The 14,538-nt window shown below is 38.0% G+C and overlaps 1 protein-coding gene across 3 annotated transcripts in view; it reads right to left on the reverse strand.

Annotated features, from left to right (window-relative positions):
- Positions 1-1,118: 1,118 nt before the first annotated feature.
- Positions 1,119-14,538, reverse strand: part of CAB39 (calcium binding protein 39) — a 46,691-nt gene continuing 33,271 nt past the window's right edge. For all 3 annotated transcript variants that reach the window (XM_081861638.1, XM_081861639.1, XM_081861640.1), the window contains exons 4-9: positions 10,497-10,615; positions 7,267-7,435; positions 5,890-5,949; positions 5,296-5,361; positions 4,247-4,390; positions 1,119-3,488 (exon numbers count right to left, since the gene is read on the reverse strand). In XM_081861638.1, coding sequence (XP_081717764.1) covers positions 3,300-3,488; positions 4,247-4,390; positions 5,296-5,361; positions 5,890-5,949; positions 7,267-7,435; positions 10,497-10,615 — 747 coding nt within the window. In that variant the 3' untranslated portion in view covers positions 1,119-3,299. The remainder of the gene's footprint in view (positions 3,489-4,246; positions 4,391-5,295; positions 5,362-5,889; positions 5,950-7,266; positions 7,436-10,496; positions 10,616-14,538) is intronic.

The following is a 14,538-nucleotide window of genomic DNA, read 5'->3' on the forward strand; positions in this document are numbered from 1 at the left end:
AGTCTGTTTGATTCTGGTGGGAGCAGCGGTAAAAGATACAAGGGGATGTCAAGAATCTTGCAGAAATTATGAGAACTGTACTTCAACAAATATGTTATTTAAAGGTGCATTAAGTTTTACATTCTAATCTTTGAGTCAGGCTTCAAGATACACAATTTAAGTGTATAACAAGGAAGAGGAAGACCATAGCTAGTTTTAATATGATATACATAAAGAGACTGGAAAAAATTGCTCTTTACTGCTCTTTTTTAAGGTTGTAAATGAACCTCTGATTAATGGGGAGGGGGGACCCCCAAAGTTAGGTGTGTGAAGCTCCCTTAGATTGGAAATAGCCAAGGCAACCTAGGATGCAATATAGTATCTTATGCATAATACTCTGGGCTCTTCCTTTGCCTGCATGGTATGATTGCATCAGATGTCATGTTGATTGACAGGTGGGCAAACTCATCCACCTCTCCAAGTGGCTTGTGGGAATTGGGGAACAAATCCATATTAAAATGGGCTTAAGTCATTTCCTCTCTCGTGGAGCTGCAGTTGAGTGTCTTAACTGAATTCTCAGCATCTTCACCCAAATATGCATGTTCACCAAATGATAAATTTCCATGGAACTTTGAAGAAAGACAGGGTAGTTAAGTTTGTGATTTAGATCAGTCCAGGAGATGTTACCTATATGTGGGAAAAACAGAGTTTCTATTAGCAAAATTTAAATTCTGCGTAAGATAGAAATAAACCTAACATGCAAAGGTTGGAGAAGTATTATATGTTGTTGCAAGTGTAGATGGCTATTTATATATACTGTATATATATTGCATTAAGGTTTCAACTGCATTCACAAGAAGTGCAGAATATATACCTCTTAAAAGAAATAATCCAATTCAGGTGGGTTCTTCCCCCCTCTATAAATATTATAAAACACACAATTGTGTTTCTTCAAAATTTTATTTCTATTTAAATTATGGGGCCAGCCAGATCTTCTAAGAAATGCATTCATCTGAAGAAATGAAATGCTTTTGTGGAAGTAGAATTACAATTGTATACATCTTTTTTGTTTAAAAACACTTCTCACATTAAATAACTTTTAGTAATATCTTTAAGCCTTCACACAGATAAGAAACCACTTCCAGTACAATAGTTTTTTTTAATATGAATAGCACATCAAATGGTCTTAAATACAACTTTTTTTGAATGCCAACACTCCAAGGATTAATGTTTGAAAAAAGTTAGAGCCACTTTCTCCCATGCCAAATAGTAGAGAAGCAAAACCAATATCCAAATCCATCTTTGAACTTCTTTATATATACACGTACATAACTTTTTAGCATTTCTACATTTCCCCCCTAAAGTGGAAGCCTTATGCATAATGGAGAATAACTTGCCAAGTAATATTTTCCTTTTCTTAACTACGATTAACCAAAATATAAAAAAGGACAGAGTACTGAACTATAATATCATCTCGTGGCCAGTTTTGCCTGTCTATATAAATGATTTAATAAAGGCTTAATGATTACTTTTTCTTCTTTCAGTAGACATTATGAATCACTTTGCAAAGGACAGGTTATGACCACTAAAGGAAGCATGACAATGCTGAGATGGCCAATATTACTAGAATCCTATTTGCTAGATTTACTTTCCTACTTCCTTCATGAAAGCTGTAAAAATTAGCTAAGGTGTCAATCAGGAGATTAGTTTAATCATTTGTGAAATAATTTAACCAGAAAGAAGCTAGAAAGCAATAAATAATTTTAGAGCATTCTCATTCAGGTTCAATCATGCAGAATTTGAACTTCCATACTCCTAATCCATAAAGTTGGCTGGCTGGTTGTGATCTCAGTACTACTATTAAGATGAATAGATAGTATTTTGATAACATAGTTGAGATATATTTAGCAGATTTTTTTTTTGTTATGATCACAGTAACAAAAAGTGGTGCAACATCAGTCTTTCTTAAAAAATAAATACTGATAGTTTGCAGCATTAACAAACAAGATATTGACACTAGGACAGTTATGAAATTATGCTTTTTGAAGTAAAGGGGAATTATTTAGTTATTTACCATCACAACTACCATACCGAATGTTAACGATATGAAAGGAATAGAGATTCTCTATGTACCCACAAGGAAAAACAAATTGATATTAATTTAGCATAATCTTTATAATTTTGCAATTGGCTGAACACAGCACTAATATAGATGGATAAGGCCGACATTGAAGGATATAGGTTAGTGGGTTCCAGAACTATATTTTAGTCTACCCTAACTGATGGCACCCCATTAAACCAGTGAATACAGAGAAATTGGATTTTCTTCTTTTTAATGCTGCTGTATTTAAGAAATGTGAAATGAGCATTTCCATGTGATCCTAAGTATTCATTACAGATGAGCTTTCATTTTGCAAAACTCAGTATCAGGTAAAAGATACAGACTAATACATTAACATTCCTCTGCTGTACAAATTAAATCCTTTTTAAAGAAATGAGCAGCCTAGGAGTTATATACAAAAGAAACCAACAAGCATTGTTGAAATGAAATGCAAAGTGTCACTGCTAAGCTCTACGGTCTGAAATACCTTCAAAGTAAAATTAACAAAAACCCTTAGAATGTATTTCCAAGTCTACAACTCAATTTTCAACAAAATCACACACACACTCTCTCTCCAAAAAATAAAACAAAAAACCTACAAAGCAGTGAAAGGCATATATACATTTTCCTTATGAACTCTGAGATTTCACTCTTTAGAAGTTGCTATGTTTCAGTATCAGTTTTATTTGCAAGACAACTGTTCATCCCAGTAAGCTCACATTTCCCCTTTGATTACACATAAAGCACTGCACATTTTTTTTTAAATCAAGGCATACAATCTTATACTATGGTGCCAAGTATGCACAGATAACATTGTGCTCGCATCTCATACAAGGTTAAGTGCAAACGTACGGATTGAATCAGATTTGCAAGCATGCACCCCGTCACTTAAACTACTCTAATACCTTCTTTTCCTATCCCAAACTATCTTCTATATGTTTGCTTTCATGAACCAACAATCTCCCCCCGCCCCCCAAACTTCTAAAAACAAGCAGTGTGCTTGAATTCAGACACAAATACCAAGAAAGTCCACATTGTGCAAGAAAGCAGCAGCTAGGTTTGTCAACTTGGACTAAAAAAAAAGAGAGAAAAACAAACACTGTTCACTGAACAGCAGATTAGCAGTAATGTTCCTCATGAATTGATAAGAGTGCCTGATGCTGAATATCTAACAGCAAATGCTGAATTTGGATTTAATATTTTAGGGGTTTATAGGAGATTAAGCTTCTTGCTGTGCTGGTCTTTTCAAATCCCTGATCTGTTTAACTAAATAGGTCTTCTCATCATTAAATTGTTCATCCTCGGTCCTGTCGTTCTGAAACTTGCTGAGGAACTCAATAAGTTTGGTCTGGTTCTTTAGGAGGATATCTAATATAGGCTGCGTCTTGTTAGGGTTGGCTACGAACACCTGCAATGAAAGAAGATGGTCAGTATAGGAAAAGTTCAGTTAATATATCAGAAAATATTAACTCTCCAAGGAATATTTACATTTATGTAAAGTATGAGCCAAGTCTACAAGGTGCTAAAAGCCCACAGGCAATGTTTGTGCAATTATTAGCATCTGTCTTCTTAGTGACAAGGACCAAGCATCACTTAAAACAACAGAATGGATTATTCCCTCCTGGAATTCATTAGTTTAACCTATTAATGGAACAAATGTTCCTAGATACTATTTTCAAAATGATTTAGTGCATTTGAATATGCATATTCGCAATCCGAGTAGCACCAAGCAAAACTGCTTACAAAGGGTTGGGTTGAAAAATACTCATTAGTGCAATTAATGAAATAATTCATGCAGAAACTTTTGTTTGTCACAGGATATTAAAAACAAATATTACATGCAAAATTAAGGGGCTTCTTTTCCGAAAAATGTAGGGGATCTGTTTGTTTCAAAATAGCTGCATGTGATATATTTATTTGAATGTTTTAGGAAAAATGATAAGCCAGTCTCGGAGATGGATTCAATTAAAAAATAAATTTGACTTTGAAACAGAATTTGCTTTGTACAACATACCCCACCCACCCTTTCCAATACTTATCCAATACTTCTCATTCAGTTATGTCAAGCCACTCTGGTGTGGTATTAGATCAATGTAAGATTAGATACCTTCTGTTTACAGGAAGTGTTGAATACCATTATCAACAACATTTAAAAGCTGTTTCTACCTTAAAGACATGAAAGGCTTCAAACTGAATGTTGCGACTCTTGTCTCTTAGAAGGTTCATCATAAGTTTGAGATTTTCAGGTTTACTGATGTATTTTGTCATAATTGTGAAGTTGTGCCTATCCAACAGTAGTTCACCAAGCAGCTAAAAAACAAGGGGGGGGGGGAGGGAAATGGTGAAGTTTTCCATTAGGGCTATAAAACTCAATCAACTGTTTTTTGTTCTTTAGCCACAATGATTTTTTTCAAGAGCCAGAATTTCTGGTATTATATTCTATTACAACTCTATTCTAGTGCTACCTAAACTAGCATTACTGAGTCTGCATAATTTGGACGACTTCAGGAAAAATTGGATGCAATCCATTGTTATTTGTTGTATGTTGCAGGTAACACAGGAGAATATGTGCAAGCAATCTTGTGCCAAATTAAACCAGAGTTTAAAGGATACTGTATGGGGAGTGTGGCCAACAAAATCCTGACAAGTCTTCTGACTTACAGCACAAGGAGAAAACACACTACGGCCACTTGTAAGATTTTGAGGACCTCAATGGGCTAGTCAAGTTCAGCATTGGTTATTATGGCAAAGCATGAGCTCTAGGGGGGGCATAAAGACTTGATCCTTGGGGTCATCCAGTGTACATAGAAATTTCTGCACTTTGAACTTCATGAGTGCAGAATGTTAGATCATGCTGTTTGTTTTTATAGTGAAACTGTTGATATGAATCAAGGTTTGGGGGAAAAGGTTGTGTATGTGTCCATGTGTATTTTAATATATTGATATACTGATGAGGCACCTTAGGAAACAAAAACTTTCCAGGTTTTTACTCAACATTTGCAAAATGTTTGAGTCTTGCAGTTATAGAACCTGTACTAACCATTAAATGTTAGAATATTGGTTTCCTAAAGCATATAACCTCATGCTTCAAAACTTTCTTAACTGATCAGGAGACAACATAGAATGAATAGCTAGCTTGGTCCTACCTGCTGAAATTAAGTTCTTCATAATATTTTCTAATGTCAAAATAATTAAAGTCAGTAAGGTCTCTCTACCTTAAGCGACTGTCGTTTTGTCACGTAGTTTTCTGAATGGAGTAACTTCTCGTATTCACTGAAGAACTGAATGGAGAAAGAAAGAAAAATCTAACTATCACAAGCACTCTGATTCCAAATGATTTCAATGAACTGGAAGCACAAATATAAAACACAGAAATAATGTAAAGATTTAAACATTTCAAGTATTTTGCTCCAATTTCTGTATGATCAAGTGGAAAGGCTGAAGGAAATTTTCAGGCAATTCTTTAGGCAACAACATGACAGGGAACACAAGCAGATTTACATTTTCATTATCAGATGTGACCAGCAGATGGAGCACGGTTGTCACACATGCCCTTGTGATTATTCTGCCACACCAAGGAAACAGGTTTCTTAATATACAATTTCATTCCCAGCGTTTTTAGAACTGTGCAGTTGCAAGAGTTTGCTGTCAAACATTGAACTTGCATTGATATGGAAATAATAATAATAAAAACTGAACAGATAGCAGTTGGGCAACATTGTGAAGGGACAGCTTGAAAATTCTATTAGGATATAATTAGCATTATTAAGTAGCAACATAATTAAAAATAAAAATAAAAAAGTACATACCCTATCATAATGCTGTTCCAAGAACTCTGCACTGAGCAACTTGTGCCTTGTTAGTAAGTCCTGAAAACAAGAGATTACACGGTTATTTAAATGGCATTTCCATTCCTACCCTATAGTTCAGGGTGCAACAGTTCTTCACTGTATTCCCCTTTACCCCGGTTGTTATATGCAGCTTTTTTCATATGCTTCTCTGGTTTTCTTAAGCCACACTTTTAGAAATGACAATATTTCACTCTTTTGGGGCAATTCCTCTCCTAAATGGCAGCCAAGATGGACCTTGTTGTTGTTGTTTAGTCGTTTAGTCGTGTCCGACTCTTCGTGACCCCACGAACCAGAGCACGCCAGGCACTTCTGTCTTCCACTGCCTCCCGCAGTTTGGTCAGACTCATGGACCTTAGTCATGTCAATTTAAATGGATCTATTTTGAGTAGGACTAACATTGATTGCAATTCTCTGTCTTTCAATGACAGAGGCCCTCACACTTTAATTCAATGTGGAACAATGAATTCACTTGCTTTTGGACAGTACCCAATGTTCTGCCATTTTGTTTCAGGTCAGAAGTAGTGTTTTTGGCTCTGGGAAAATGCTTTCCTTAAAAATCCTGTAGTCTTGAAAATATTCACCTTTTCCTTTCTGTTTGGTGCTAATTACTTTATCATAACCATACTATGTAATCTTCCTCAATTATTTACAGTCATACCTTGGGTTATGAACGTTGCGGGTTGCGGGTTTTTGGGTTGCAGACTGTGCCGAACCAGGAAGTACTGTAATGGGTTACTTCCGGGTTCCGGTGCTCGCACATGCGCAAAACCACAAAATGACATCACGCGCATGCGCCGAATCACATCACACACGTGCACAGATGCGGCGCTGTGGGTTGCGAACATGCCTCCTGCATGGATCATGTTCGCAACCCGAGGTATGACTGTATATGGGTTACTACAGCCAATTATAGATCACATAACGGAAGGAATTTTGTCTGTATGCTACATAGCCAGCTAGGTTTGACATGATTAAGGTCCATTAATTTTGATGGGTCTACTCTGAGTAGCAGGTGGATACAACCTACCACCTCTGCAGATATTTTGAAGTCACACAATTAATGTGAAGAATGCAACAGTTTATATTTGCTTTCAGGAAGTTATGCAAGGCTCGTCTGCTCCTGCAGCAGTTAAAAAAAATTAAAGGGTATTTTTACTGCTGATATTGTTGTGATTTCGTTAATGCTGTTCTATGGTTGTTAGCTGCTGATATCAGATTGTTGTAATGAGATTTTATATATTTGTTATGTGTTGTATGTTTTTCTGAAATTTCATGGGGAAGGTGTGAGATAGATAGCTAGATATGAAGTAGCTGTCAAAATTCAGAATGTGTTACCTTGAAAGTTGCAAAAGCATCTGAAGCGATGTCAAATGTTGACATTTCCACATATCTGAAGAAGTCGTAAAACTGCTCTGACCACAAGATTATTTTCGCCAGTGGTTCATGTCTGATGCACTCTCTTAACATGATTCCACAATTCAGAGCAATTTCTGGGGATTCGTAACTGCAAAGTGAGACATCAACATAATTAACTCAGAAAGAGAAATATGATCACAGCAAACTTTTTACCTCCTTAAAGTTTCAGCAACTACTGTATATAATATTTATTAGTAAAATAAATACTACAATTTCAGTGAAACTATTTTAACATTTTCTGTGCCACTCTTCAATGGCAACACTCTCACTAGGGTGGCACTGATGCTCTCTGATCTTGATAAGTAATCTAGGAATCGACATCTGCACTTTCAAAACACTTTCACAGTTCATCTATCTACAACTACACTGATCAATGTCCTATTAATTTTATATTCAATATTGTGCACCAGTTCAATTTTTTCAAATTGCCTGGCCGTCAGGAAGATCTACCACAAATAGCTGAACTGCCATTTAATATATGGTTGTCAGGATACATCCAAAAGGTGTGGAGATCCCCTGGAGCAATGTGAAGAGATAGAGCAGCAACTGAACACTGCCAATCTCCTTCCTCCTTTTACATGCACAGGTTGGCTTTCCACTTGTACACAGTGATGCGAGTTAGATCTTGGCCTATGGAAATAGCAGATTCTAGATTCTAGATTAGAATTTTGCTCTTTCAATGGATTACACTCTAATACCTTTGAAGGGATTGATGCAGCAACATTCACTAATACAAATATTGAACCTCCTCACCATCTCTGTTTGTAGATTATATTGGCAAATATTTTTTAAAGATACTACGTTGCGGTGGTGGCAGCAGCAACAGCAAATAATGAAATAGCCAAGAAAGGATGCTGCGTGAATCTAGTCTGGGAGGTAGTTCAAAAGGATAAGTCTGCATTCCAGAGAAGGCCTCTGTCACTCCTTGTTTACCTTCTGATGCTAGAGGCATTTCTAGCAAGGCCTCTGCAGACAATCATAACATATATGCCCACTGGTATGAGAGATTGATTCTTCAGATAATTTGGCTCTGGAACTACTTTCCCCTCTCTATGACAGTCAGGTTCATAACCTCAAATGCTGCTAATCTCCAAAGGCTTAGGTTGCAACAGAGGTCAGGAATACTTATCACAAACTTCTTATGATTAGAAAGCTGTGTCCCTTTAGTCTTTCAGACTTAATGACCCTCATTCACACCTTTAAAATGCACTGAACACAAAGCTGAATTTAATTGTTTGGAAGCGCCAAATAAAGTAGAAAGGGGTTTCAAAGCTTCCTCATGGAGATGGAATGTCAGGAGCATTTACACTGATACTCTAGTATCTGCAAAGGCTTCTTACCATATTTGTGTTGGTTTGACTGAAAAAGCTCTCAATAGTTCGAACTTTAACTTACCTAGACTGCACCTTAGCTATTAAAGTGATCTTAACATTTAGTGGCGATTAATGCACTGTTACCTACACTTGGATGGGCAAGATTGGAATAAGTAAGTATAGTTTAATGTGTTCAGAACACATTGCTTGTTTGGGATTTCCTGCTGCATTCGGTGATGTACAGAGTGGATTGGTCTGGAAATGTGGGATGAATGTGGCCTCCCTAATATTTTAAGATTATCTATCTTCCTAGTTAAGGAACACAGCATCTCATTCTGAGAACATCAAGCTATTTATGCATGCAAAACTAAGCACCTCAAAAATATGCTATACTGCTTTCCCCCAAGTACTAGCTGGTGTAAGAAAGGAAAACAGAAGCTACCCTAAACATTTGGCCAAATGCAATTGAGATCATCATCAGGAGAAAAAATAGCAAAGAAAAATAACTGGGTTCTGTTGTGTGAAAGGCTTCCAAAGTGTTTTAAGGTTGGCAAGCTCTCAATTAACCGTTTTCATAGGTTTTTTTTCTTTTTTAAAAAAGGAAGAGATGTCATTTCCTTAAGTACGGAAGAAAACAATCTCAAATACCCCTCTGTTTCAAACAGCACCAACACTTACATTACGCATTAATTTGGTGTAAAGTGTCACATTTGTTTCATTGTTAGAATGTTAAAAAAACCAAGCATGATGCTTCAATGAAACAATGCAATTAATATAAGAAGCGGAAACAGCAATATGGCAGGGAGTGCACATAATGAATTAGCCCTTGTCTGGGCAAGCCTGAGCCAACGGTGTATCCTAATTACAAGGATATGGATTGTGTATCACAAGCCACAGGGTGAATTGTGGCGCATGACTTCAGTTTGAAGTTCTGCTCTGTGAACAAAAGGCACAGGGTCAAATGTCTTGGCCCAGTTTGCAAAGTCAGATAATTCTATGTGCAAAACTGCTGCCAAACTGCGATCCTATAGGGAAACTTTAAGGTGAACATTTCTAAGCAAAAAGGCTCAGTTATCGCATAGCACTAAGGCAAACTATGGCTTAGTATGAAGGCATGATAGGGAGATTGTGACTGCATCATTTCTCCTGTAGTCTTGCTACTATTTTAAAATATAATGACTGAAAACTCCTGTAGGTTCCTTGTTGTGATGCCAAAGTATGTCCTTTTAAAAGGTTAGTCACCTCTATGCTAAGCCAAACCATGCCTTAAGTCACAGCAGTGGGGACCAGAAGAGTAGAAAAACGGCTGCAATCTCCTTTTCAGTAGCCTACACATTTGTGTTAAACCATGGTATGGCTTAGCATTAAGTGTGAACCAGGTCAAATACAACTGAGGAAAGAAGGGAAGGCACCAAATGCAAGAACAAAAGGAGAGATGATCTCAAAGGAACACAGGAGGTGATTTGCTGTCCAATGTGTTTTAAGTATTAGTTACTCCCTTGGAAGAGTAATGATTCAGTTCATTCAAAGAGAAACCAAACATGGAATTCATATCCTTTATGAACGCATGAGCTTCAAAAAGTGTCTCCATTGCCCTTTAAGGTCTCTTCCACATACAGTCAGCAGTCACTTTCATAATTTTGGTTGACTTTTTCTAGCAAAGACCTATGACCATGCAAGCAACTTCAGCCGTCTGTTTTTCACAGCTCAGTTCGACTTCCAATCACCGATAGCGTACCTGACTGAAGAGAGCAGGAGAAAGGGGGTGGGGGGTGACCTAGTCTTAAGCTGGAATTACAGCAGTTTATGTTTGTTTATACAACATACTATACACACCCTTTTAACAGCATGAACAGTATATTTTGCTGAGTGCAGATGTATTCGACTGTGGGGGTTCTTGTACCAATTTGCCTCCTCAGAATGTTGTTGAATATCTGAGCCACATCCTTTTTGCCCTGAAAAAAACACAAGCCATACAGCATAGAGAATCAGTGGTGAATATAAAAAGGGATAACATGAAGAGACCATAACTTCATGCCTTTAAAGCTGCAAACTGAATTGTCCAAGACTTGCACTTATTATTGCCCAAGAATTCCCAAAACATTTGCTATTGCGATGCCAATTTTAATATATAAAGCACAGAGTACAGTTTAACCAATGACACAAGTTTAGGAGTTATGGTTTTATTTAGTCCTAGAATAAAATTTATCACAGTTATATATATCACTGGTTGCTGCTAGGAATCCCCCTTATCCAGTCATGATTTGTGTACTTTAAGAATGAAACCAAACTACCATACCTGAAGTTTCCATCCCATGTGAAGTTTGACTTAATCTGTGACACACTCTTAGCAGGTAAACTTCATGTTCTGAATTGACTATGAGGCATTTGAAAAAGGAACAGTATCTTGTTTCATGTACCTCAAGATGAGTTACACTTGTGTTCATGACTACTCCTTTCTTTATATCAATTTCCTCAGAACTGTTAATTCATTTGCTTGTAGTTAGTAGATATTACTACAAGCAGCAGGAAAAAGGCCACAAGCAATGCCTTAAAACATTTATCTAGGAAGATCATGTTGTTGACAGTGTTTCTTTGCTAATTCAAGGTGGTTTAAACCAGGGGTAACCAACATACTGTCTTCCGGTTGTTGCTGAACTACATTAGCACCAGCCAACATGGCCAATGGTGAGGGATGATTGAAGCTTTTACAGCAGGGGGCCAGTCTACTGTCCCTCAGACCTCCGGGGAGGGGGGGCTGGACTATATTTTGAAAAAAAATATCAACGAATTCCTATGCCCCACAAATAACCCAGAGATGCATTTTAAATAAAAGCACACATTCTACTCATGTTAAAACACCAGGCAGGCCCCACAAATAACCCAGAGATGCATTTCAAATAAAAGGACACATTCTACTCATGTAAAAACATGCTGATTCCCGGATAGTCTGCGGTCTGTATTGAGAAGGTGACTGGGCTGGATCCGGCCCCCGGGCCTTAGTTTGCCTACCCATGCTGTAGTTCAACAACACCTGGAGGCAGTGTGTTGGCTACCTTCGCTTTCAATGTTACTCTGGAGTATAAGGGAGCCATTTTACTATGAGAAGCTCCCATGCAGCTGAGTCTCAAACAATATGGGTGAGAACAATCACATGGGCTCAAACTGGAGAAATGGCATCCAGCCAAGGCAGAAGTGCTGTTATCATGGAAAGATGCCCATGCCACCTGTCTGTAAACATTATCCACACCAAATGGAAGCTGCAAAGGGGGGGGGGGTGCTTGAAGTTTTCTACCCACCCACCTGCACGAATAGTTGGATGTTGAGCTGCTGAATATAAATGCTAAGTATTTAAAAGACAAAAGATTTTCTAAATTCCAATTCCATTGTAAGCTGGCCCAAAGCAGCACCAGAGCTCTTTGTTCTGGCAATGAGTAGGACAGTGTTTCTGGAAGCAGCCTCACCCAAACCCCACGTATCACAACAGTCAAGCGTCATTCACCAGCTCAGCCAATTTTGCCTAGGGTCTCATTATTCTTTCCGGACTTGCCATTAGTAACAGTATTTCCTTGTTAGCTGCATAATGAACTTGGTGATGGTTCACAATAATACACAATTACATCATTGTTTGAACTATTTACCACTTCCAATGATGTAACTTTGTCACTATGATGATAAACACACGTCCTTCACAGGCAGAGGTGAAGACTAAAAGCTACTAGTACTGACCCAAGCAGAAGAAGGCATTTAACAAACAGTTTTCAGAAGAAACCAAGAAAAAAAAAGCACTCCAGTAATTGAAGTAACTCCCTGGGGGCATTTGTTTTAATAGATATGAAAGGTATTTTGTGGTCCACACGCAACACCCTGAAGATCTGTCTGCCCACAAACCACTGGACATCTATTGAAGAAGAGTAAATGCACACCTCAAACCTAGAACACCTAATATCCCTTCCATAAGCAAACAATACCTCTGGAAAGTAATTATGTTTATTATTAGTGGACTGGATGAGAGCCAACAAGCTGAAGCTTATTGTAGGTAAGATTGAGGCACTGTTAGTGGATGGATGGGAGGTGGTTTGCTCTTGATGCAGTTACACTGCCTCTGAAGGACCAAGTATGCAGCTTAGGGGTACTTCTGGATCCATTCGTATCACAGGAGGCTTAGACCACCTTGGTGGTGCAAAGTGCTTTCCAACAGTTTGGCTGGTGGCCCAGCTACACACCTATCTGGACAGGGATAGCCTAACTTCTGTTGTCTATGCTCTGCTAACCTCTAGGTTAAATGACTGCAATGCGTTATACGTGGCGCTGCCTGTGAACAGTTCAGAAACTTCAGAGGGTGCAGCAAGATGGTCTGAGCATGTAATGCCAATTCTGGCCTGACAGCATTGGCCTCCAGTTGGTTTCAAGGTCCAATTCTAAGTGATGGTTTTGACCTATAAAGCCTTAAACAGCTCAGGACTGCAATACTTCAAGACAACATCTCCCCATATGAACAGACCCTGACCCTGTGATCATCATCTGAGGCCCTTATTTGTGTGCCTCTTCCATGAGATGTCTGGGGAGTAGGAAAACAAGAATATGCCTTTTCTGCAGTAAGTCCCTGTTTGTGAACACACTCTCTCCCCAGGCAGACATGCCAGGCAAAATCATTCCTCTTTGACCATGCCTTGGGATGATTAAACAATCTATGGCCTTAAAATGTTGTTGATGTTGTTGTTGTGCTTTTATGTTGTGAATTTTGTGTTTTTTGTATTGTAAACTGCCCTTCGGAATATAAGTTTAATAAACAAAAACAATTTATATCCCACCTTTTCCTCAGAACCTGGACACACGGGGGACTTACAAAAATTAAAATAAAACAACAAACAAACAAAAACTCTTGCTATGCTATACCTGGGTTTCTCAGTAAGCATATATGGAAAAGGCAATCTCAAAGGAGACAGTACAGAAATAACTGGTTAACAGAATGAATGTAGTTTAAGAAAGTCATTTGTTTAAAAAGAAATAAGGTTTTGTAGCATATGAGTGTTTTCTAGAACTTTATACAATGTAATTTCGACTTTAAAATTTCCCTTAACAGATCACAAGGATCTAGTTTTATAAGACATCACAGTGGCTTTGTGGACTTCCTGATTAATCTATTCTGGAATGCACCTCCAAGGGGAAAATATCATTCATAACAGTGTCAGGTATGACAATAAGCAGAAGAGACCAGAGAGAGTTGACATTCCAAAGTAAATTCATCATACCAGGATCCATTGAAAGGACAAACAACTCTGTTTCACAGAGAATTAAAAGGAAAATTCTTGGAATACCAGAAGCCTTTATCCAATTTACATTCATGCACTATTCAGATAATCAAAATGACAAAAGAGTTGTCACCTCAGTACCAATAAGCATAGCTAACGTGCCTTGAGCAAGTTCACCAAAATCTAGCAATCCTTTGCAGCCACAAAGGTTCCAAATGCACACATGCAGATACACCACCTGCAGGGCTTCTGTTGCAATGCCATTAAAAAAGGAGCCATTTTGCTCAAGTGAAACATTACAATGCACACACAGCTTCTCCTTTTACAGAAATTACTGCTGAAATTTCACTCTCCCCAGATCACCAGGCTCAATACTACCTCTCCGCAAAAGTCTGCAGGCATGTGATGAGCTGGGTGTCCCCCTCCCTCTACGAAGTTTGTCTCATTTAGAATCATGAATTTCAGGCTTTGCATAGACATCTGGTTGGACACTGTGAAAACAGTATCCTGAACTAGATAAGTAAGGCTCTTCTGATGTTCTTCTAAATCCTACCAATCACATAGCATATTTTCCCATCCCTGATCTAGGGCAGCAGCAAAAATTAGGAGTGGATCCACAAAAC

The sequence above is a fragment of the Podarcis erhardii genome (genome assembly GCF_964252035.2).
Source record: "Podarcis erhardii genome assembly, chromosome: 5".
Taxonomy (NCBI): Eukaryota; Metazoa; Chordata; class Lepidosauria; order Squamata; family Lacertidae; genus Podarcis; species Podarcis erhardii.